The 25,685-nt window shown below is 40.7% G+C and overlaps 3 protein-coding genes across 3 annotated transcripts; 2 read left to right on the top strand and 1 right to left on the bottom strand.

The window, feature by feature from the left end:
- Positions 1-2,848: 2,848 nt before the first annotated feature.
- LOC103985414 (uncharacterized) lies at positions 2,849-3,558 on the top strand. Its single transcript, XM_009403097.3, has one exon. It carries the CDS (start codon positions 3,035-3,037, stop codon positions 3,296-3,298), a length of 264 nt encoding a protein of 87 aa, XP_009401372.1. The 5' UTR covers positions 2,849-3,034; the 3' UTR covers positions 3,299-3,558.
- Positions 3,559-7,906: 4,348 nt separating this feature from the next.
- Positions 7,907-12,221, bottom strand: LOC103985415 (putative chloride channel-like protein CLC-g). The gene is made up of 7 exons (XM_009403098.3): positions 11,909-12,221; positions 11,594-11,794; positions 11,344-11,521; positions 10,536-10,798; positions 9,850-10,119; positions 8,478-9,606; positions 7,907-8,292 (listed from the first exon to the last, which is right to left on the bottom strand). The coding sequence occupies exons 1-7, from the start codon at positions 12,079-12,081 to the stop codon at positions 8,146-8,148; spliced, it is 2,361 nt and encodes a 786-aa protein (XP_009401373.2). The 5' UTR covers positions 12,082-12,221; the 3' UTR covers positions 7,907-8,145.
- A 3,641-nt stretch (positions 12,222-15,862) lies between these two features.
- Positions 15,863-18,357, top strand: LOC135674002 (uncharacterized). Its single transcript, XM_065183412.1, has 2 exons — positions 15,863-16,360; positions 16,411-18,357. The coding sequence occupies exons 1-2, from the start codon at positions 15,863-15,865 to the stop codon at positions 18,355-18,357; spliced, it is 2,445 nt and encodes an 814-aa protein (XP_065039484.1).
- Positions 18,358-25,685: the final 7,328 nt, after the last annotated feature.

The following is a 25,685-nucleotide window of genomic DNA, read 5'->3' as shown; positions in this document are numbered from 1 at the left end:
CTAGAATAAGTTTTGAAAGGAAAGAGAAAAGAGCATGAGAGGTTTGTTTATAATAATATTTAAACACAAAAACTAAAGTGAGATTAAAGACACTAACATACGAGTAGTATTTTTTTAAAAAAAAATTCTCAGAACTCAGTGATTTGTTCTCTTTCATGATAATACTAAAAAAAAAAAAAGATTATATCATATCAATCTCATCAAGTAGAATTTATAATCGAAATCATATCAAAAATCAATCAAAGGGTTATTTTAAGTCATCGAACATAACCAGCCTGTCTCATCCTTCAGAAGAATTTCAACATGCATGTGTCATGATCCAGCTTGTTGAATAACTGACTCGTTAATTTATTAAGTTTGAATTAGTAATTTTTTGAAATAGTTAGTTAATCTGGATCTTTGTCCACTTTTGATATAGGATTAATTGGACATTTTAAAAGTTTTACGATCAATAATAGTCTAGAATTAAATTCTAGTATTATACATATGAGGTCTAGCTGAATGATAACTTCATACTATAATATGCTTTAGCCCCGAATTAAATGCTCACCGTGCTCCGATATTAAATCAATTTTAATATTATTAAATTATCATGATTCGTCCTAATGGGATGACCAACTCATTAGCTTCTCGAGCATAGATCACTAACCTAAAATATTTAGACTCAAACTAACAAACAGTAATATATTCATTAAATGCTGACTCAGGTGGTGCTAAATCACGATGGTACTATAGGGGGTATGTCCATTAAAATCTCTTTTAACGCTTAAGTCGATAAAAAGTGAGGTATTATTACAAGTGCAGAATTGTACGGCTCTTATGTTCTGCAGCCACCGTTGACCAACAGTATCAACTGTGAAATAGTGTGCTGACCAACGACAGATCTAAGCAGAATAAAAATGGTGTAGAATTTAACTCGCGATAGGAAGAAGGAGATGGCAACCTAATTTTTCTCTTAGGATTCTTGTGAATCCCGAAGCTTCCTTTGGGAGACAGCCTCTACTTTTTCTGCTTATATACATCTCTTTTAAGGAGGACAGCCACCACAAATGTGTTCGAGGAGGAAAAGACTGAAGCTGTGGGGGCACCGGAAAGAAGAAGTGGGGTGTAGGGTGGAGTGGGCTACCGATGGGGCCATGGCAGCGGCGCCGCAGACACCACCACCAAAGCTATCTATCACCCCTCCAAGCTTTGTTTGGCCATCGGAAGTGGCACCTCCCACCACCATCAATGAAAAAGAAGAGAAAGAAGCCACAGCTTTATTGGAGGGCCCTCACCATGTGATGGCAACCCATCCATTATCACCCCCTACATCTCAATCTTTTTCTTATATATTTCTATACATATATATATAATATTAATAATATAATTATCAAAATCAAATCGAATAATGGGCAATGACTTGACCAAATCTTCAATCACTGGATGACTAGATTAGATCGATAGACCAATTAATATATCAGGTCCAGACATTTCTAAATCAATACTCGAATTGGACTAATCAAGGGTCTGATTCTTAATTCTTGATTCATAGCAATTCTCTTGATCGGATCATTCAATTCGATTTGGTTCTAACAATTAGAAGCTTAATAGAAACACTTGTCTCTAGTTGAAGGATTACATGGTGGAAACAACACCAAGTCAAACATGAGAGACAGTTTTGCTTGAGAAATCTGTGGATGGATCATAGGATCTGGTGGTCTTATTGCCTTCTCCATATGTTCACTTGGCACACATGCACCTCCTATAATACACAAACAAGATGGCAATGCTACTTAGAGGAGTGAACTGGAGTTGTGGAAATCTTATGGTATTCATGCACAAACAATGACCTAATTAAACACCAAATTTTGTAGTAATAGATTAGAAGGTATTTATTATAAGAATAACACATGAAAGAGGTTTGATGTTATTATAAAGCACATCAGACACCTAAGCATTTCTCATTAAATTGTAGTGCATATTAAACAATCTAATATGAGACAAGACAATCTGATTTCAATATTTCCTACTATATGTATGCATGTATGTTTTATTTAGACCATATCCAAGCTTTTTATGCCCTTGAGTTGTGGTGATTGCTTTGCTTTCTTGCATAGATTCAGTGAATCTTGTATCAGATATAGTCTAAGCCTACCTTCCATTGGCCCTAACTATGACCTAACAAGGATCTTCTTTTTTATGTCTTAATCTTTTAAGATTAGAGAAACCTAAGCAATCAGTGATATTGTTGGATTGTAATCTCTCCCTTGTTATTCCACCCAAAACAGAGTCTTCATTTGAAAATTAATATGGAAGGAGTTCCAAGGAAAGAAGAATAATTATGTTGTAGTCACTTTATGTACTTAAGGTCAAATGTGCATCAGATGCATGACCCATTTCTAGTGCATTTTTAATATTAAATAATAATAGTGGATTCATATGGTCATATTTCCTCTTGAAATGGACCTAATTAAAATGCTAATGCATAACCCATTACTAAAAGGATAAACCTTGATTTGTCTTCATTCCATGCACTGAGTTAAAGGAGCATTCTCATTCCCTCTAATATCTACATACAACTATCATTATTATTATTAGTATTATCATTGGTATTATCATAACCAACCTACCTGAGTAGTGGCTTACATCAATGACTAAAAGTGTCAGCATATTCCTAGTTTGAGGTGCTGAGTGATTCAAATAATCTAGGGTTTGTGATGTGTGAAGTTGTGGTTGAGGTATATGGTAGTGAACATTGAATCTTTCATCCTAAATCTATCAGAGCTTGGCAAATAAAGATCCACTAGCAATGAAGAGGTGCCTTCAACATCACACTTGGGGTCACCCATGCACTGATGCTGTCCCCCTTCCTTGTTGAGCCATCATTCTCCCTACTCCACATCTGACCCCATCTTTTTGCCCCTCCCTCCTCCCAATTTAATCTCTCATCACCTCTTCCTCCCTCATCATTCGCATCTCTCTCTCTCTCTCTCTCTCTCTCTCTCTCTCTCTCTGTGGGTGCAGAAACAGCTTCCTCTTGACAGGTCTTGACATGGAGAAGTGCAGGTCCTTCCCGGAGTACTCATCTTCCTCGACCGGGGGGTTTGGATATGATAACAGGTGCAACTCCTACAGCTTCAACGGTCCCAGTGGGAAGGATGATGGCTTTGCCAGCTCCAGCGATCCCGAGCTGAAGAGGAAGCGGCGTGTCGCCTCTTACAACTCCTTCGCCATGGAACGCAAGCTCAAGTCTTCGGTGAGGAACAGCTTCAAGTGGATCAAGAACAAGTTCACCGACGCAGTCTATGGAGTCTAACTACATCCCTATAAACTCCTATCTCATCTATATATATCTATAAATCCTTTATGTTCTTCATCTTCTTTTTTGGTCTTTCCTCAGCAGGAGAGTCGCTTGCTTGTTCTCTTTCTTGTCATGTAAGAAACCCCGGTGCTACTTCTCTCTCTCTCTCTCTCTCTCTCTCTCTCTCTCTCTCTCTCATGAACTGTTTCTTCCTGATTGAAGGTAATCAGCTGGTATTTATCTTTCATGTACTTAAGCAATACAGTTTGTGAACATGGACTGGTCTCTCTCTCTCTCTCTCTCTCCCTCTCTCCCATGAACTGTTTCTTCCTGATTGTAGGTAATCAGATGGTATTCAAATAATACTGTTTATGAACATGGAGTGGTCATGAAGTCTCTTTCTCCAGTAATCAATCATGAAAGATGATCTCAAGAAACCTTCAACAACAAAGCTTAATACTTCATGTCTACTAATTGTTGAACATATCCTTAAGTATGCATTAATTTAGAGTTCAATACTAACCACAGGAAGGCCAAAAGCTTAGTTCAGAGCTCAACAGAAAATTTACTTGGTATGTCTATTATGATCATGATTACCTATTTTGGTACATGACCTTAACCAGTCACTTGTCACACATACAACATGATGAGGCTTTCGAAAGCATGATTTATGCTTCTTGTAGTGCTTTATTTATTGATGTATGTATGGATGGATATGGGCCAGAATGATACTAAGAGAGGAGTGTGCTCCTACACAAGTAATACACAATGAACAACGATTAGCATGATCAGAAGCCACCACCAAAGATGCTCACAGTTTCTTTTCAGTATCCTTTTTCTTGTGGGTGTAGTTTATGCATGTAAAAGTAGAGTTCCTACCCAACCAGTTAATGACATCGACAACCTTCATTTTACTGTCCTCTTCATCATCCAACACTATTTGTGGAGCCTCAATTTCGTCTGATGCTACTCCTAACAAAACCTATGGGAGAACACTTCGTCTCTTACTTTCTAATTCATGTTTTACTCTTGCTGCATGAACTGCTTGTCTTCCTTGGTTGTAGCAACAGTAACACATGAGATTTTATGAGTCGGCACGGCTTAGTCCACGGGTCGATGTCGAGAGTCTTCTGTTGGCTTAGCTGGATGCCGAGGTAAGTCAAGCCCTCTTGATGGGGTGTTGATCGACGCTCCTCGGTCTGGGCGCCGTCTGTGTTGAGCAGCGTCTTCTCCGTCTTCAGGCTGGTCTGCAGCTCACCTTCGTACACTGGATGGTAATTCCCAGGTTAAGACACTCGCGGCTCGATGGTGGCTGCTGCAAAAATGACCTTCGTCGGGTGATTCCCGACTTTGGCCCATCCGACGAGCAAGTCAGTAGTTGTTTTTCTCTTTTTTTTTTCTCTTCCTTTGGCCGGATGCCGGCAAGAGGCTTTTATATTATTGCAGAAGGGTCGATCACACGCAGGTTTGACGTGGTGGTTGATCCTCGAGGGACGAGATGGTACTTATATATGGTCGTCGTCCCGGGACGCAAGGGACGACGCCAGACGGTACCGTCCCGAGCTTCCGGGATGGGACATGCCAAACAACACCTCGGTACGGATTCTGACTTGCACGTGAGGGTGCTCCCCTTGCAAACTCGGCTGTCGCACGGCATGACATCGATTGTGACGTTTCTTGGACCCAAAATATACCATATCAAGATTATTGCTAGAAGCTTCCAAGAATATATATAAATGATGCAAGATAACTATGGATCGGAAGAGAACTAAAATATAATCTCACGTCACTGAGGATATTGAAAGAGCGGATCAAATACGTTAAATCTAACTTATGACTTAATAGTTTGAGCTTACCGATTGGAATGCAATCTCCAAGCGCTCCCTGTGGCAGCTGAAAACCCAATGGCATGTTGTCGGCGGTGCCATTGACGAGGCCAAGTGTGCCACCGTAGTAGTCTAAGGGGACGTCCGCTCGAAGAAGCCGTCGACGATGAATGAAGGCTGGTTAAAGCCAGTGAATTTGAAGGCGAGGGTGCTTCTACAGGCCTTGGAGATGCTGATTGCAGGGAGGTAGCAGGCCTGAAAGAAACTGTTGTTAGAATATGCTGCTGTTGGAGCAAAGCAAGTCAAGCAATCTCTGCGTAAATTAAACAAAAGATAATACTGTCAAATTTATGCTACAGAATTGATGAGTCACACACAGTGATCAAGTATAGACTTTGATGGTGACAGGACGGCATATGAACATTACTTGCACGCATCAATGATTTAGAGCGTGCCATGTGGTGCTGCTGCTGTCCAATTGGGTTATGAGATCCTGAAGGGGGATTTATGTCACAGCTGAACGTGTTTATGGATCATGCTTTCTTCTGCTGAGCAACAAGTTGGAGCATGCCCGGATGCATTGAAAAACGAAATAAATCCTTGGAGCAGATAAGAGTATTGTCGAGAAAGTTGGAGGATGTGAAGAATGATGCAAGTTGAGGCTAGTGGGAAATCATTGGAGGGTCCATATACTGGTGTGGGTAGGCATGCAGGGCTTAAAACTCAAAGATAAGTATGCTTTTAGATGGAGTTGGAGGATAATTGAGTAAGAGAATAGTGATGAGGAGGAAGAAGAACAAGGGTGATAGATAATTACAAGATGATGATGGTGATAGCTTTGGCTATTTAGGAGAAGTAGCATATGGTGGCATCTTCATGTCAAGAAAAAGGACAAAGCAGAAAGAACATAAAGGTCTTTTTATAAGAATCATTCCCATTTTTCGAAGATTGCTTCAAATGCTTCATGTGAACCTCCCTTTTTTTTTTTGGTCATCTTTCCATCTGCCAAAAGTAACCCATCAATAATATCAGTTGCAAAAGTAGACTAACAGAGAATATTAGTAACTAAAAATGTCCGTTATTAAGCTCAAGTGAATGATACTAAACCCATCTAATCATTATAAATTTATTCGATCTAATGAAATAATTGATCTATTAATTATTAATCCAGAATATTTAACCCCAACCTACTAGTAATAGGCTTATCTAACTCTTACAAGTTCAGTCCAACTCATCTTCCACTTATCAGAGCAATACAAGTTTATGTTCCACTTATCAGAGCATTACAACACATCTTAACTTTTGTAAGTGCCACTAAATCAGAGTACTACAAGTTATTTTAAATTCGTTAGCAGAGCATGTGTAAGGAGGAAATGATTAAATGAATGGGATATGGGAATGTACCTCTTTGTGTTGATTCAACATGCTGCTTCTGCTCAGGTTCCTGCAGAAAATTTTCTTCATGTCTTGTCATGGATTTCCTGTTAAAAGAGTAGGAAGAGGAATATGGTTTTGAGTAGCCCATGCTGCCATCAGAAGACACGTTGTCTCACATAATATATTATGTTGCCCATACTTATCTCCTTTTTGGGAAGGACAAGATCAGCACAACTTGGTTCAACAATATATTATCATGTGTTTGAGAGTGGTACCACATGTTTTCATCAGACTAAGCATTCATACACAAAATAGTGAGTCATATTAATCCAGTTTGCAACAATTTTATAATCAGAACAGTTTCATCCCACCTCTTCTGTAGCAAGAGTATCTTTCATTGTTGTGGCATGGAGGAGTATACTAGCCTGCCAAATCACATGCTGAAACAGGCATCCAAAGCTCAATAAAATGATTTAGTTCCATGAAATTTTTGAAGTACCAGCATTCATTCTTGAGGGTTATGATCATGGTATCTTATGCTTTCTTATATGCTAAAAATAACCAAAATGCTGAATGTAAAACTTAAATAATAATTAATAAAAAAATTGGCTATTCAGAGAGAATCTGTGTTCCAATATATGCAACTTAACATGCACCTGCCAGTCCAACTTATTCTTGCTTGGTTACATGCATGGGGGGGGGGAAGAAGTCTCAAAAGTGCAAGTTTTTTGTGGATAATGTCTAAATATTTCTGATGTAAAATTAACCTATAAAAATGAGTTCAAACTCAGAAAGAAATACAGAACTATGATAGTTTACAGAACAATATAACTAGAGACATCTGGTGCTTTTTCTGTGACAACCTGCTATACCAACAGCAGTATGTTGGAGGACAATTCCAGAAGTTCCCAAAGAGCTCCAATAGAGATCAGTTTCACAATTTTCTGCTAAATGTGTAAATATGAACTGGACATGTGATAGTAATAAATTAAAAACTTCTAAATTCGGGAAAAGATCCTTCAAATAAATTTTGGAAATTAATATGCTCACAAGGAGGTCAAAATAATACATGATACAAATGGGTGATTACAATATGTATATGACTGATGGATGGACTAGTAAGCTACCTGAAGGGTTTATAATAGATAACCCGAAGAATGGTATACAAACTGATGAAAAACCTATAATGGAGGAACACATGCATCACATATATGTTACACTTTTCATCACAATCAGAAGGTACCAAATCAGTGTTGGATCCCTTTTGTGTATATTGACAGTGGAAGCAGATATACTGTTCTAGCACTACATAAAAGTTACATATCAATTGCAGAAATGAAAAGAAGCAGATTCACTAAGAAATGCTTCATCCAAGGTTGAAATGAAGGTCGATGATGAAAGGGATTCAAGACAACAAGAATGAGAGGAGAAAACAGATTGTTTTTTAAGTGAAAAAAATGTTCCTTGGGTCTATTCTACAGATATATGGAAAGATTCAAACTTATATCTACTTATGGACCCCCAGAGTAATTCCAAAATTTAGACATGATTTTGTTTCATTCAATCCCCAGCATCTGATATGAAAAACCAAAAAGGATAAATATTCCGGATCGAAACGAATCATATCTTTGTTTTGATTTGACAGACTCACTTCTCATTTCAACAAAGACCACTAAAAATTTCAATCAAATTTGATTTGCCTAAACGTATTGTCTTCCATCTGCTCTGCAATAGGAATGGATGCGTCCCAAGTATATGCTCAGGCATAAAATCGTGCCTTGTCAATATGCCCACAACAGGTGCCCGCTGCAGTAGTCCAAAAACACATTTTAGAGTCAGGCAAGCACCAAATAGTCTGTTAAAAATCAACAATAGACTAAATAGAAAATATAAAAAATTTGGTAAGAAATCTACACTAGCAAAAAAAACTGGGTCAGAGTATTGTATAAAATGATCAGTGCATGCACACTAAAGGGAGATAAGATTGCTACCGAAGAAGACTTTGGAATAACCAATAGGTGCCTCAAGCCAACTTCTCGGAAAAGAATGAGAGCCTTTGCAAGTGACATCGTCTCAACAACAGTGTAAGGTGAAGTGTTGGTATACGGATGCAAGTCAACATACATGTCCATCTCTTCAGCAGTCAGGTCAATCCCTTCAATGTTTTCATGCTTGCCGGAGCCACGTTTAGCAAAGTCCTCGGCTGAGAACTGTTTTGAAACATCAATACTTACAAGTGTGCGAGCATGAAGAAATGTTTTCTTCTTCAACAGAACAAGTAGGTGTGCACGAAGAATCAGACCAAAAAGCACTGGTGAACTAGAAAAGGGAGGTTCATCTACCACAGGGAATCCATGATGGCCAGTTGTCTTCAGTAAATGGACTATGTTGCTAACTTTCTCGACACCATTGAAGATCTGCAAGGGACCTCCAACCACATCACCGACAGTGAGCTGTCTCATGTAAGGTTCAGCATGGGCTTCAAGATAAGGCAGCCCCTTCAGTTTTACAAGCATATCATAGACGTCGGCATTAAAAACATCAGCCACCGTCTTGGAAATAAGCAAAACCAGCATGACCAGAGGAAGCAGCAGGAGGTTGTTAGTCAACTCTAGTATAATTACACAGACAGAAACAGTCATTCTCATTGATCCACCTAGAAGGGAAGCAGAACCAAGGACTGCAAAGAGACCATGATTCAGAGTCGAATGTGAACCCATCAGCATCCCAACAAGGCGTCCATAAGTTGCGCCGGTCAAAATAACTGGCACAAAAAGGCCAGACGGAACTGCTAGACCATAGCTGATGATACCAAGAAAGTATGAGGCAATGAAAAATAAAAATACCGAAGATTTTTGAAACACATTATCTGTGCCAGCACTGTAGAGGTTTCTGATTGCGTCATCATTTGTGTTAAAAAACAGACTAGCTAGATCATTATAGTGGTCAGGAGCACACTGAAACTTTTTGAAATTTCCAGATCTACCTATTGAGGGGCAAGCTTCTGATAACCCAGCCGGGCAAGGTTTACAAGTTGCAAGCCAAGGCAAACCAAATAGGCAACAAGATGTGAATATGGAAACTGAAGCAGCAAGAAGCAACTTGTAGACATGCCCTCTCCTGAAAATAAAGTTTTGAATATAATCTCAAAAATACCATTGAAGGAAATGTTTGCAAAACTACTTTTAAAGAAAAAAAATAGGAATTCGCATCAGAGATAGTCAACAAGTACAGTAAGATGCAACATTGATCCTCATAATGAGATATTGGCATAATAAAATACATTTGAACTGTTCTTTATGTCCTGAGTTAGTTTAGTAAAGAAAGAAGCCAATTGTAGTAGGAAAAAAAAGTAATACATACTCATTGATAAGAGTGTAGACTCTGAGAACCTTTTCCAACAGAAAATTGTAGAGGCTTCCTAAGATTCCTCCTATAACTCCTAGAACAAGTACTGGAGGCAAATCGATTAGGTGATAAGTGACATTGGCAGAAGTGACATCGAACATTATAAGACCACCCTTCCCAAATAATCCACATTTGCCACTATTGCAAATATCAATCAGTGCCCTGAGAATGACCACAACAACTGCTGTTGTGAAGAATGCTCTCCAAAGTAGTGCACTTCGCCACCTTCAAAGCCAAGAAAGCAACTATAAGGAGATGAAATGAAGACATTGTACAGCTTTCGAAAAGACAAAAAAAACCATATTTCTCTAGTATTGGACAGTTCTCAGCATGGTTAATGTGCCCCAACTCATGATAGTTATGCATAAGATTCATTATCTAATTTCTCTAGTATGCTATGCAAAATATTGTGAACCCTCGATTTACTACTTTCCTCATAATTATTGCATTCCAAAAAGAGTAGATAATTTATGCCCCTTAAAAACCAGTTAAATTGTATGGCCATAAATGCTAGAGACCATATTAAGAATCACATGCAAACTTCAATCTATGTTAATCAATGTAATATAGTTAAATTAATATCTTACTATAGAACACAGAAAAAGAAAGGTGCATGAGACAGTTATCAATGTGCATGATACCATGATGATACACATTCCAGGGCAAACAGAACACCACCAACTGGCGCACGAAAGGCAGCAGCAACTCCGGCACCAGATCCACAGGTAACAAGATCCCGTCGATCTCTGTCATTCTTAAAGTATCTCAGCCATTTACAAGTTAACTTGTACTTCCGAGATCCACCCTGCCCCAGAATAGAAGCAATGCAGGCACTTGTATGTATCATAGGACCGGCTTTACCCACATAGAGAGATGAGGAGACAGCAGCAATGCAGCCTACCACCTGTTGAGTCCACGAAACATCTACATCACTCACTTCTATCAGGTTAAAGACTTCAAAAGTACATCCATGATGATACCCATGCAACAAAGGCCCACATAATCTATTATTCAGCTAGAAATATGCAATACCAAAGGATTATACATGGATGGCAGTTTCGTAACATGTTCCATATCAAAATCTACTACCTTCACTTCCAAATTGAAGGGATCACATAATTATGATAATGCAAAGAAGAATAGGGAAAGCATAAGACATCCAGAGAAATATTAATTACCAGGTATCTCATGAGGTTTTATTAATTAATAAATTGGCTTGAATTTCTTCTGGCCAAGTGTTTTTCTAGGAATTGCAGATTGGCATTACAATCCCAATTAGTCTCTCGTAATGCAGCTTGCGAAGATTTTTCTTCTTTTTTTTTTTCATTTTCAGTTGGGTATAAACAGTTTAACGTTCCACGAAGAGCTAATGCCAAATTCGTTTCATAAGGCATCTTAAATAGATGGTAGAGCACAGATGACAACCACTAGAGAACCCGAAAACCTCACCTTGACGAAGAAGGTCTTCAACGAGAAAATATCAGGGGCGTCAACACCATTAAGATAGGCCTTCACTTCTGGTATCCCCGATCCAGCCGCCGCCGGCGAAATGAAAGTCGTGATCATCGAAGCAAACATGAGAAGCACAAAATTGGTGCCCGCAAACACTCCGAAAGCCCATCCGAACCTGCTCCACCCACAAGAAGAATCAACCAAAGAGAACAGGCGACGGAGCTAGGTTCATCGGACCCAATCGTACTTCCTGACGAGCATCATGTTGGAGGTGATGACGAACTTGACGCCGGCGATGTTCTCGACAGCGAGGTTGTTGAAGAATCCGACGGCGCCAGCGAGGGCGCCGACGAGGAAGCAGAGGGTCCACTTGAGGATGACGTACCGCACGATGTGGCCCGGCCCCCGGCTACGCCAGTCCTGCTTGAGGAAGTCATTCTCAATCAACCTGCAATTCGTGCAGGGTCAGATCATCCCACCCGGAGTCGCCACAGATCGAAATTCGAAGAAGGAATCTAAGATCGAATGAATCGTGATCGAGAGGGAGGGGAGAAGCGAGAACTCGTAGTCAAGGCTTTCGATGGGGCAGAGGTTGGAGCCGATGAGGGCGACTTGGGAGGTGGTGTTGGAGGTGGAGCGGCGAATGCGGGAGCGGTGCTCGTCGTGATAAGAGACTGCGGACGAGATGAGGGGAGCCTCGAGGTCGTCGGCGTTGACGAGCTGATCGGCCGCCATCGGCACCGCCTGCTCGGGCGTAGCTACTTATGGACGGGGGAATTCTTCTTCGTCTCTTCCTCCTCCAGTGCTGGTTGTTCAGGTCTTCGACTGATGCGAGAGGAAGACGACAGGAGACGAAGAGGGGATTGGTTAAGTGGACCGCGGGAGCACGTGCCTCCATGTATTCACGAGAATGGCAGCTGCCCGCTGGGGTAGGTTAAGAGCCTCGTGCTTCTCATGGAATATAGCAAGTAAAAAATAAGAAGAATTTATATTTATATAAATATATATATATATATAAAACTAAAAAAGATGCAAAAATAAATAAAAATAAAATAAAATTTGACTGGTAGAGAAAATATATGTATTGATAACATGAAAAAAATTTAGTATATTAGATTTTTTTTTATGAAATTTGAGGAGAGAGATAATGGTTGGAATTCTTTTTATAATTTTAGATCCCATGGCTCCAAAAAAATCAAAAAAATTGGGAATTGGACTCTTATGTATGATATTTTTGTTAATATAACAGCTGAAGTGGGTCAATGTACACAATCCTACAATTCAAAGAAATTATATTCAAATTTTAAATCTTAATAATAATAATAAATAATGTAATGCAATAGTACCATTCAAAAAATTATATTTAAAATTTGAATAGTAAATAAAATAGATTGAGATGGTGATGAAAGCATGTTCTTTAGTGCAAGAACATTAAAAAGAAATATTTGATGGACCAAAAAGTCCAATTTTTAGAACTATCTTCACATGAGAATCTGGAAGAACTAAATTATATTCAAATTTTAGATCTTAATAATAATCATAAATAATGTATCCAATATTATTTATTACTCAAGAAAATATACTTCAAATTTAAATAGTAATGATTGAAGATAGATTGAGATTGTGATGAAAGAAACTGCTCTAGTGAAGAACATAAAAAATATAGAAAGGTTTGATGGACAAACAACTCCTATTTTTAAAAACATTGTGACATTTGGATCTAGAGGAAATCATAGACAATGGCATCTTCTTGCATTGTTTAACCTATTGTTTTGACTAAACATGAGATCCACAGGTTCTTGAACTCAAGTAGGCACAGTTGTACATGCATGCATCTCCACTGCAATACTACTCCCTGTCCTAATGCACCAATGCAACATCCAATGTTGGATGTTGTTGTCACCCACTGGAAATATATTTTAATGTGGGCAACAAGTAGATATATATTTTAATGTGATGATTGGTGTTTGAACCACTGTTGTGTTGATGTCTGAGAGATACAAAGCTTAGTGTTCCTCAAGAAGCTCTGGTGAACTAAAAGTCTCAGAGGAGAGTAAATAGTTGGTCAAAGATCCAGGAACAAATGAAATCTTTACATGCTTACACCTTGAGTTGTAGAAGATGATAAGATGTAGCATTTGGTGGAATCTATCATGGAATGAATGTAGTCCAGAAAACAGAACTTAGTGCTTGAGAGGATGAAACTTGGTATAATAATGATAAGATTTTATTTTATTTAATAATAATAATAATAATAATAATAATAATAATAATAATAATAATCATCATCATCATCATCATCATCATCATCATCTCTCTAGGGATAAATTCATATGTTTTCTTTTATTAATTTAAAAGATAAATATCAATATACATGAGTGATATATTGATATTAATCGATATAGACGCATAATATCATGACCACAAATCTAATAGAAGTGGTATAAAAATTATTCAATCGATTGATTTATGATTAATCTTAATATATTTTATCAGACCATGTTCATTTTTTGAATCTCTACTAAATCTAAGAGGATTAAAAGGCTCGGGTATAACCCTATCTTCCGTTTTAACGGTGAAGTGCCATTCTACGTACCTTCTATTGTATATTAGATTTTATTTTTGAAATATATATATATATATATATATATATATATATATATATATATATATATATTAGATTACCCAAAGCATAGAAAATGTGATGTGCTAAACTCAAAGGATGATTAGGTGAAAATTTGACATGATCATGAGCGACAAGACTAATAGATATATCAAAGTATTTAAAATAAATAATATTAGATCGAAAAGCAAGCAAATGGATATCTAAAACTATGATTAGGAGACCCGATAGAGCTGATGGAATTGATGAGTTAGAGGAAGTCCAATCAGACTCTAAGGTGATGTAAGTTGTAATGCTTTAAGTCCTTCTTCCAGCATGTAAGTGTATTCGTCACGAGAGAGAGCTAACGAGACTTGACAAGGAACTCTTCTTTCAAACATGATACTTCTCTTGACATCCTTGACATCAAATCCTAAGACTAGAATCCGAATAGAGGATATACTCCGCAAAAGTTGGGATTCAAAGATAACTTTTAATACTAAAAGACACAAAGTGATGAGAGGAGTCCCACCATTTGAAGAACCTAAGCCTACCTGTACCAAAGAACTGGCCCAACACCTCTTCTTATGTAGAATGGGTTGGTGTTGCTCCATCGAGAAGAGTACCACGGCGTTAATGTTACAACGAAATCTATTCCTATGATTAAGAATGGGTATCATCGAGAAAATAATATATAACTGGTAAGATAAAATGTCTGCATATTACTATTGATAAGGCGTATTTTGGGCTCAGGACACGTCATAACCGATGTCACACGCCAAGTCAGAATCCTTACCGAAACGTTGTTCAACATGTCCCATCCCGAGAGCTCGAGGCGGTGCCGTCTGACGTCGCTTTGCACGTCCCGAGACGACGGCCAGTTAGAAGTGTCATCCCATCCCTCGAGGGTCAGCAGCCACGCCAAACCCACGTGCAACCGACCCTAGTACAATAGTATAAAAGCCCATGTTCGGTATCCGACGAGAGAGGGGCAAAAAAAAAAAAAACAATACAACCCACTACTGACTTGCTCGTCGGAGGGGTCAAAGTTGGGAATCACCCGACGAAGGCCATTTTTGCAAGCAAACGACCACCCGCGAGCATCTTAACCCAGGGGTCGCCATCCAATGCGTAAGGGCGAACTGTCGACCGGCCCGGAGACCGACAAATGCCGACAAGCACCCCTTCCCGAGGGCATAGCCACCTCGTCATCCAACTTAGTCGACAGAAGGCTCCCAACATCGACCCGTGAACCAAGCCGTGGTAACTCATCAGCCACGGTACATTTGTTCACCAACATTTTTGGCACTAGGAGAAGGGCCATGTCGTAGGAGCATCTCGCAGGAGCTCTCCCCAAGGGAGAACCACTGACCGGCCACCCCTTCGCCGGGCCCGAAGATCAGTCCCTCCCCATCCCCAGAGACGGGGTGATCCCGGCCTCGATGTCAGATCGCTACTAGCGCATGTTCAATGACTCGGGGTTGTCGCCCCCTAGACTTACCACAGGACCCTCGGTTGTGTCGCCCGAGGCGTTCCTCAGCCTGACCAACCAAGTACAAGCGATGGCAGGGATGATGTAGACGCTTGTCCCGCTCATTCCCCAGATCGTGCGGCTGGCAGCTCCCCCGAGTGACCCGACCCGACAAAGACCGAGTAGGGAGCAGGTCTTCTGGTTGCTAATCGAGAAGCCGCCAGTAACCATCCTCGAAATGCTCCAACGCGCCAACCAGTACATCACCGCCGAAGCTCTGGTGGCGGGAAAGCGCATGGACAGCAAGAGGCCAAGGGCAAAACAATCCTGGGGAACAACCTCAGTAGCTCCAATGCAACCCCGCAAGAGGCCCGACTGACAAGAGCTACTGCTCCCGAGGCCCCTGCCTCTCCCTCTAAACACGTTCTACCGGGACTACGGCCATGGCACAGAAGATTATCGTGACCTCCAGAATCAAATCGAGGACTCAATCCGAAAAGGTCACCTCGGGCGCTATCTCAAGGAACCCCAAGAAACAACTCCATATCCCAGGGGACCCATCGAAAGATGCCTCGTCTTCCAAAATCTCTCGTCGTAAGGCCACTCGTGACAAGAAGTCCACAAGCTCGCCAGCCCAGCTCTTGCCCGAGTCGCTCCAAATAAGTTCCCAACCTACAACTCGCCGGCCCAGTTCATTGCCTGAGTCGCTCCATGTCAATTCCCGACTTGCGGCTCGCCGGCCCAGCTCCTGCCCGGGTCGCTCTAGATTGCTCCCGACTTGTGACCCGCTGACACCAGAACCTGAGCCCGAGTGTAGTCACTTGGCTCACAGGTCTAGCTCTTGCCCGGGTCGCTCCAAATCGCTCCCGACTTGCGACCCGTCAGCACTGAACCTGAGCCCGAGTATAGTCACTCAGCTCACAAGTTCAACTCCTGCCAGGGTAGCTCCAGATCGCACCTGACTTGCGACCCATCGGCCCCAAAACTTTAGCCCGAGTTTAGTCACTCGGCCCACAGGTTTAGCTCCTGCCCGGGTTGCCCCAGATCGCTCCCAACTTGCCACCCGCCGACACCAAAACCTGAGCCCAAGTTCAGTCACTCTGCTCACAGGTCTAGCTCCTGCTCGGGTCGCTCTAGATCACTCCCGACTTGCGACTCACCAGCACCAAAACCTGAGCTCAAGTATAGTCACTCGACTCACAGGACTAGCTCCTGCCCGGGTCGCTCCAGATCGCTCCCGACTTGTGACCCGCCGGCACCAGAACCTGAGCCCGAGTATAGTCACTCGGCTCACAAGTCCAGCTCCTGCCCGGGTCACTCCATATCGCTCCCGACTTGTGACCCGCCGGCACCAGAACCTGAGCCCGAGTGTAGTCACTCGGCTTATAGGGCTAGCTCCTGCCCAGGTCGCTCTAGATCACTCTCGACTTGCGACCCGCCAGCACTAGAACATGAGCCCAAGTATAGTCACTCAGCTCATAGGTCCAACTCCTGCTCGGATCGCTCCAGATCGCTCTCAACTTGCGACCCATCGGCACCAGAACCTGAGCTCGAGTATAGTCACTCGGCTCATTGGTCTAGCTCCTGCTTGGGTCACTCCAGATCGCACCTAACTTGCGACCTGCCGGCACCAGAACCTGAGCCCGAGTATAGTCACTCGGCTCACAGGTCCAACTCCTACCCGGGTCGCTCTAGATTGCTCCCGACTTGCGACTCGCTGGCACTATACCCTGAGCTCGAATATAGTCACTCAACTCACAGGTCCAACCCCTGCCCGGGTCGCTCCAGATCGTTCCCGACTTGTGACCCACCGGCATCAGAACTTGAGCCTGAGTATAGTCACTCGGCTCACAGGTTCAGCTCCTGCCCGGGTCACTCCAGATTGCTCCCGACTTGCGACCCGTCTGCCCCAAAACTTGAGCTCGAATTTAGTCACTCGGCCCACAGGTTCAGCTCATACCCGAGTCACCCCAGATCGCTCCCAACATGTGACATGCCGGCACCAAAACCTGAGCTCAAGTTTAGTCACTTGACTCACAGGTCCAGCTCCTACCCGGGTTACTCCAGATCGCTCCTGACTTCTGACTCGCCAGCACCAAAACCTGAGCCTAAGTATAGTCACTTAGCTCACAACCCTAGCTCCTGCCCGGGTTGCTCCAGATCACTCCCGACTTGCGACTCGCCGGCACCAGAACCTGAGCTCGAGTATAGCCACTTAGCTCACAGGTTCAGCTCCTACCCTGGTCGCTCCAGATCGCTCTCGATTTGCAACCCACTAGCATCAAAACCTGAGCCCAAGTGTAGTCACTCGACTCACAGGTCCAGCTCCTGCCCGGGTCACTCAAGATCGCTCCCGACTTGCGACCCGCTGGCACCAGAACCTGAGCTCGAGTATAGGCACTCGGCTCACAGGTCCAGCTCCTACCCGGGTCGCTCCAGATCTCTCCCAACTTGCGACCCGTCGGCACCAGAACCTGAGCCCGAGTATAGTCACTCGGCTCACAGGTCCAGCTCCTGCCCGGGTCGCTCCAGATCGCTCCTGACTTGCGACACGCCGGCACTAGAATCTGAGCCTAAGACTAGTCACTCGGCTCACAAGTCCAACTCTTGCCCGGGTCGCTCTAGATCGCTCCCGACTTGCGACCCGCTGGCACCAGAACCTGAGCCCGAGTATAATCACTTAGCTCACAGGTCCAGCTCCTGCCCGGGTCGCTCCAGATCGCTCCCTACTTGCGACCTGACGGCACCAGAACTTGAGCCTGAGTATGGTCACTCGGCTCACAAGTCCAGCTCCTGTCCGGGTCGCTCCAGATCGCTCCCGACTTGCGACCCGCTGGCACCAGAACCTGAGCCCGAGTATAGTCACTTGGCTCACAAGTCCAGCTCTTGCCTGGGTCGCTCCAGATCGCTCCTGACTTGCGACTTGTCAAATCTCTAATCGAGTCGCTCTAGCTCGATCTTTGACTTGCGGCTTGCTCCAGCTCGATCTTTGACTTGTGGCTCACTCCAGCTTGATCTCTAACTTGCGGCTTGTCAAATGTCTAACAAGTCGCTCCAGCTCGATCCCTGACTTGCGACTTGTCAAATTTTTAGCCCAAAATAGCCCCATTTGTGCCTATTGGAAAATCTTTGGGGGTGACATCACATGCACAGTGGAAGAATAGAAAACAAAATCCCCTATTCCCAAAGAGATGTTCGTCATCGTACGAAGATTGGTGCGCAAAATCTGTAAAATAGAAAACTACGTATAGTTAAGATTGTGTTATCTAGGGAGATCGTATATCCTTGAATCATTGCAGATTTCTAGGAGAGGGTAAAGGAGGTCAAGCTCCCTCCTCTTTAGCAGTGATCCACATAGCAGGGCTGCGACGACGCTCCTCAAAACTCGAAGCTTGTTCTGAGGTGGAGAGGGGAAGGAGAATAAGAGAGGCAAGCAAAAGCTCTAGCCTATGAACCACTGAATCCCTCTTATTTATAGAGGTCTCCTGTCAACTTAACCCTAATGGATCCTCCCCTATTAGATATTGGATCTTCATCCAACTACCCAAGCCTCTTAGATTAATAGATCTCTATCCAATAATCTCTTATGAGCTTTTATTGGATCCCATTCATGGGATCCAATAATTTATGGGCTTATTGGATATCCAATAAGATAGGGACTCTGGCAAATATCTCATATCTGAACCTTTACTCATCATAATGCCTACCATATGTGTGTGGCCCTCTAGAATATCGAGCTGGCCATGAGTCATACCTGTCAGAACTCCTTCTGGCTCAGTGAATTATTATCTCCATAATAATTCACTCGACTCATCGACTATGGACGTACTAGGCCAATACGCCACAGTCCCCAGACGATACAGGAGAATCCAATCCATTGGATCTATTTGTCCACAGTTACCATATACCTATAGTCCGTCATCCATCTAATATCACATAGACCGTATATCCAGTTATGGTGCTGTCAAACCTGTACAATTTCTACTCGAGTTTTATTCTTAATCAGATTCTCCTGGAGAACTCTTTCTCTTTCAATCCGAATGACCATGGCAAGGGATTTGTTTGAGCAAGAACACATGGGATATTTCTCTCATGACACCGAGAGTGGATGATTCTCTATCGACACTCAATAGCCCTCGTAAGATTAACTGTCACTCCCGATGACTGACTGTACTAGATCTGAGACATCCAAACCTATAAGTTCGATATCAAAGAGCGGAGCACTCATATAGGACATCATTGGTATCTCAAGTCTAAGGACCAGATACACCATTGGGACTACGAAATCATTATCTGACAATAAGGCATCGTCAACTATCCAACATTCCGTAAGTGGATCAATCAGTGAACTCATTATCTAATGAGCACCTATACTGTATCCCTAGTGTCCCCACACGAGTAGTTATTGTTGAATCTCGTATTTGATGATGAAACCAATTGATAATTATGTTTATATTTAACTGTATTTTGAGTGATGTAGGTCTACTCGATCAGGATTAGACAGTTGACGTAGGAGGAATTGACGTTGCGCCGGAGGAGATCACGTAAGGATATTGGATGGCAGAACGCTTCGGACGTCGGGCATCGGGCCAAGGAGAGCGAAATTGCACCAAGGATATTGGGGTTGCGGAGGTCAATCGCCGATTGGGCAACAAGCCACAAGAGAGGACGATGCACGAAGAATTGGACGAAGCGCCAACCAATGACGTGCCGGGCAACAGAATGTCAACTCGCATTGTAATAATTGTCTAGATCGGAGTTGAGTTTTGGTTTGTGTGTGCAGGATTAACTATGATAACGATGAAGACATAAAGCGAAACAAAGTGCCGGAGTCAAGAGCGAAGGATTCGTTGGGAGTTCGAGAGTTCGACGGAAGTCTGAAGGTTCGTCGGGAATGCTGCCGAAACTAGCCAAGAATGAGTAGGGAGTTTGCCGAAGGGTTTTTCGGAAGCTCGCCGGAAGGTTCGTTGGAAGTTCGCGGAGCTCGCCGAGAAAGATCGGAGCTTGTCGAAGAAGCTCGTTGGAACTCGTCAAGATCAAATCGTGAAGTCTAGGAGCTTGCCGAGAGTCCGCAGAATGGTTTCCAAGAGTTTATCGGAAAACCGTCGGAAGTTCGCCGGAAGCTCGCCGGAAAAAGTCTTGACTTACGGACTTTGTAATAGCTTAGAAAATGTCTTTAAATTCGTAGTTAGCATGTTAATTAGGGTTAGAATTAGGTGTTAATCTTATAACCTGAGTAGGGGCCAATTGGCCCCGAGTTCGGACTGGTTTGGGCCAAGTTTGGAGCCCAACCAGTGAGCTGAATTGGCCTAGGCGGTGGCACCGCCCAGCACTCGAGAGCTGGGTGGTGACACCTCCTGGGCTGGGCGGTGGCACCGCCAGCATCGGGAACATAAGAGAATTCAAATTTTTGGAGCCCAAATTTGAATCATCTTGAGGCCTATAAATACCCCTCAAGTCTCAACTGAGTATACAACTTTTTGAGCAATAAGTGGTTGAGAGAAAAGTCTTAGAAGAGTCTTTGCCTTTCTTGTTTTCAATTTGCTAGTGTTCACCTCCTTCTTTCTTGCTGAAAATCTGTAAGAGAGTGAACCGCTTGTAAAAGTTGTAAGAGGGGTATTTACCCTTCCCTTTCAAGAGATTTGCTAGTGGAAGGTGGGAGCCTCATCGAAGAGGGGCCTCGCAAGTGGATGTAGGTCACTTGACCGAACCACTTTAAAAACGACTTAATCTCTGGTTTGCATTTCATTACTGCTATTTACATTACTGCAAACCCTCTTACTTGCTTTATTTCCTCATTACATTTACTGCACAACTTTACGAATACGCTTTCAAGTTAAGCACTTCCGATTCCGATTTTTATCGTACGAAAGATTTGTCGAAACCAACGTTTTAAACCGCTGCACTAATTCACCCCCTCCCTCTTAGTGCCGCTCCGATCCTAACAGTTATGAGACCAGTTGTATCCATCATATGGACGGATATATAACACACCAGTCTATTCGATTATCTCGATGTCCCTCTCGAGTAACCTATGACCGGGATTATTTGGGATCTGTGTTTAAAGGCGAATCGATCTCATTATCATGATCTCATCACGATCCGATTCCCATTACACTGATCGAAGTACATCACAATATATATATATATATGCAATATGTAATATAAAGTGATAAATACCAAAATATAATAAGCAAAAAGACTGCATGTCAAGTCACACATACCATCACTCATGTGATTGACTTGCTGAACACATATGACTAACAGTGCCCAATTGGCCGAGTTGGAATGGTTACATTCTAAACCAACTCAATTACAACCTAAACTAACTTGATCTAGATAAATTATTACAAAGCATGAATCATATGTTGTCTGACATGCCATTGGTTCTTCCGGCGTTTCGTTTGATCCTTCGACGCATCATCCTCTCCTTCGACGTATTGCCCAATCAGCATGTTAACACCCGCAACTTCTGATCTCATTAGCGCAATATTCGATCCTTCGGCCCGATGCCCGAACTCATGATATGAAACCTTCTACCGGCACGTCGATCGATCCTCCGGCCCGACATTCAATCTCCTGATATGTTCAACTTCGGTCCAACATCTAATTTCTCTTTCCTTGATCAAAGTTAATCTTGCGTTACTCAAAATATAGATTTAATTGGTTTCATCCTCGGAATAACATTCAGCACATCGATTAGCTTCTACTTTAAGAGCATGAGACTTTGAACTAATATATGTTAGCGTAAATTCCGATCGTATGAGTTGAAATAATAATTCAGATCTAACCAAAACTCATTTCGAGCTTGTCTCAGTATAGCAATTCTCTAAGTTGTTTATCTTACAAGACTAGGTCAGTAGTGTTTTCGATCAATGTCCTTCTAACAATCAAATTAGTTCTCAGGAACAAAATATTCAGATTAGTCTGTTTGAGATTAGGAGGAGCATGCCTTAAGTATATACTTAGTGTTTCGTTTTATCAGTAACTCGGAAATAATTATCTTCATGATCGTCGACTACAAGAGAGGAACACAATTTTTTAGATGCGGGAATGATATGATCATGTCCGATTACGTAGTTCAAACGTGATGGCTACGTTTCTTCGAATCCAATCGTCACGTGTTGATCATGTCCGATCAATATGGTCTGGTCAACCTATTCCTCACCTATCAACATCAATCTCCATAGTGGCATTGTACCAACTCCTTCCATTGTTGGCAGCTCTACCCCCAATTAAAAGATAGTGCCGTTCACTAGAATGAACAAAGAATTCTCACCCATCTTAACTAGATTCTATACTAAATCGAGGCTCATGAATTAGATTTATCCCTTAAGAAATATACAATTTTTATATTATATTCATATGTTGATTATATTATGAAATCTTAGTTATTTTATATCATCCCAAATTATATTTATAAGTTATATATATTGACTCACCCTAGATTCCATGTTAAGAAGCTTACTATTTAGGGTATTTTTTTATTATTGATATTCCTTTAAAAAAATAATAAAATAATATTTTATTATTTATAATCCCTCTAATTTTGATTTTTATTTTTTATTTTTCCTTCCCCATTTCGCTTGCGATCCCACTTGCACACCATGTCATCATGGATGTTAGTGATCTTTGTCATTGGTCGTCATCTCCTAACCTACCCCCGAGCTGATGCTAGTTATTGATTAGTGTCTTTCAACTTATGGTCATCGTCGCCAACCATCAATCATCGGACTCTAACCCCACTCATGCTCTCTTAATATTCTTTGATAAGAAAGAAGAATAAAAAGAGAATAAAAATAAAAAAATAAAAAAAAAAGATGAAAAAATAAAAAAAAAATTTATGAAATGATAGTTTTGAATAATTAATTTTTTAAAAAATGAGATCATAAATAATAAAAATGAGGATTATAAATTGTAATATCTTATATTACTTAGAGACCCGCACAAGATTTATTATTTCAAAATGTATTATATCCATTTGTTAATTATATAATGAAATCTTAGTTATCTTGCTCGCTTGTATCATCCAACAAAATCGAGGATAAAGAGAAAAGATGAGGCCACACGCTTCCCTTTCCACACACATCGAAGATAGAGAGATGAGATGAGGAAGAGAGAGAGAGGAGCACATCTTCGCCACCACATGAAGGGGGTTGGAATCAAACAAAGAGTGCTCCTCCAACCAAACCCATGGAATCGAATGGAGCATAAAAGAAATATCTCCTCGAGAGGAGAGAGCACGCAAACCACTGTGGCGTTATCCACCGAGTCACGTCCTCTCGTGGATGGTGGATCGGATTCATCGAATCCAATTCGACCGTATCAGATAAGGATTAGAATTTTGATATCTTCCTATTTTTGCATATGTCATCTGACTTGTAATCTATTCGATCAGATTAATCGAATTCATTCATGAATTAACTTAACATTCTTAACATTGCAACATTCCAAAAAAATTATTTTAGTAGTTGTTATTTTAATTTTAAATTTAGCATATATATATATATATATATATTCTTACAAAAGTTAAATTTTAAATATTATCCAATTAATAATGGGTGGTGTTTAGAGTACATCTTCATCCAATTCATTTTTAAATGGATATAGAGAGATTGAGTAATATATGACTAACGCTTTGACTCTTAAGAAATATATATCAATCCTTCTAGAATACATTTATTAGTTGAAATTACATGAACCATATATCCATTGATCTTTCATCGACTCTCTTAACTAATTGCTCTCCGTCACACCATAACTTAATTTCTTGCGATTACGTTCACACAAAGAGAACATCACCTATCATACTAAAAAAATTTAAATTATTTATTTAGTATTTAGTCATTCTAAAGATTAGACATTCACTAAATTTTTTTTAATGTTTACTAATTTAAACATCGTAAAAATCTTATCGTACATACCTCGACTTAGTTTTTTCGAACTCAAGCGAGTAAATTCGATGCACCACCCTGCTTTGCTAATGACATTCTTGGGAAAAAAAGATATGGTAAGATCCAAGTCATCTTCCACAAAGACATTTTTTTTTATGTATGTACATTAATAATGATGTTTAAACTTTAGTCGACATTAATTAAATTTAATAATTTTATATTTATCTTTCGAATTAACTTTAAAAATGAAAATTTAAATAACCAATGAAAGTGATTAGATAAATAAAGATAATTAAGTTTAATATTTGATACCTTATTGATAATCATGATTATAGATAATTAGTCTAAGTTCTATTGGATAAATGTGCATTATTTTGTAAGATTGATTTGCATCAAATTTGGAGGAGAAGAAAACATATATGCCTATACAATTTTAGGAATTTTAGGGCAACAATGTATAAGTTTTCTCCTTGGGAAAATTCCTTGAAAAAAAAGTAATTTTATTTTTTAAAAATAGTAATATGAATAAAGGTAAAAATAAGATATTTTTTAAAAATAAAAATAATCAATAAAAATGATAACAGAAATATAGATAATTAAATTTAATATTTGTATATGATTAGTCTAAGTTTTATAGGATAAATATGCATTATTTCGTGAGTTTGATTTGGCCTCATACAATTTTAGGAATTTGAGGGCGACGCAAAAATCTTTTTCCTCTCCCTTTAAAGTAAATTTTATTTTTATTTTAGATATAACTAAATAATAAGGGTCTTATTTTCCGAATAAAACAAAGTAAGCAAAAAGCTGTTATCCGCAGGCGTCTCACACGCCACCGACACGTCTGCACCTTATCTCGGCCCATCATTTCCGTCCACTTGGTACGACTCCCTTTCCGGACCCATCGCGGCCGTCCATGCACGGTACGGCTTTCTTCATCCTCGCGACGCGACAAAGGACGCGACAATGAGGGAAGTAGTTATTCTCCGATACACCCCTCGGAGACTGCAAGAATTTTACATATACATCCTTTTCAAACTTGAAATTTTATATTATACCATTATAAGTTTTATATTACACAATACATCTTTTGAAATGTTAGGGAATTATGATTTATGTAAATTTATTTAGATTCAAATTTTTTTAGTTATTACATTAAGAGTCATTAAGCAAAAAATATATATTAGAAATTCATATGGTCTGCAGGGATAAATATAATATATTTATTATGTTTTCTCTGAAACGGATGACATTATATGCAACAGGAAAGAAATATATACTCTTTGTTGGTGCATTATGCAAAAAGCTCCTCTAACTTTATCTTTATCTTTATCTTTATCTTTTTGGCTCTCTCTCTCTCTCTCCCACTCTT

The sequence above is a fragment of the Musa acuminata genome, chromosome BXJ1-5 (assembly GCF_036884655.1).
Source record: "Musa acuminata AAA Group cultivar baxijiao chromosome BXJ1-5, Cavendish_Baxijiao_AAA, whole genome shotgun sequence".
In the NCBI taxonomy this organism is placed as follows: Eukaryota; Viridiplantae; Streptophyta; class Magnoliopsida; order Zingiberales; family Musaceae; genus Musa; species Musa acuminata.
The sequence above is the reverse complement of the archived record's forward strand: the minus strand, read 5'-3'. Positions and strand labels throughout refer to the sequence as shown.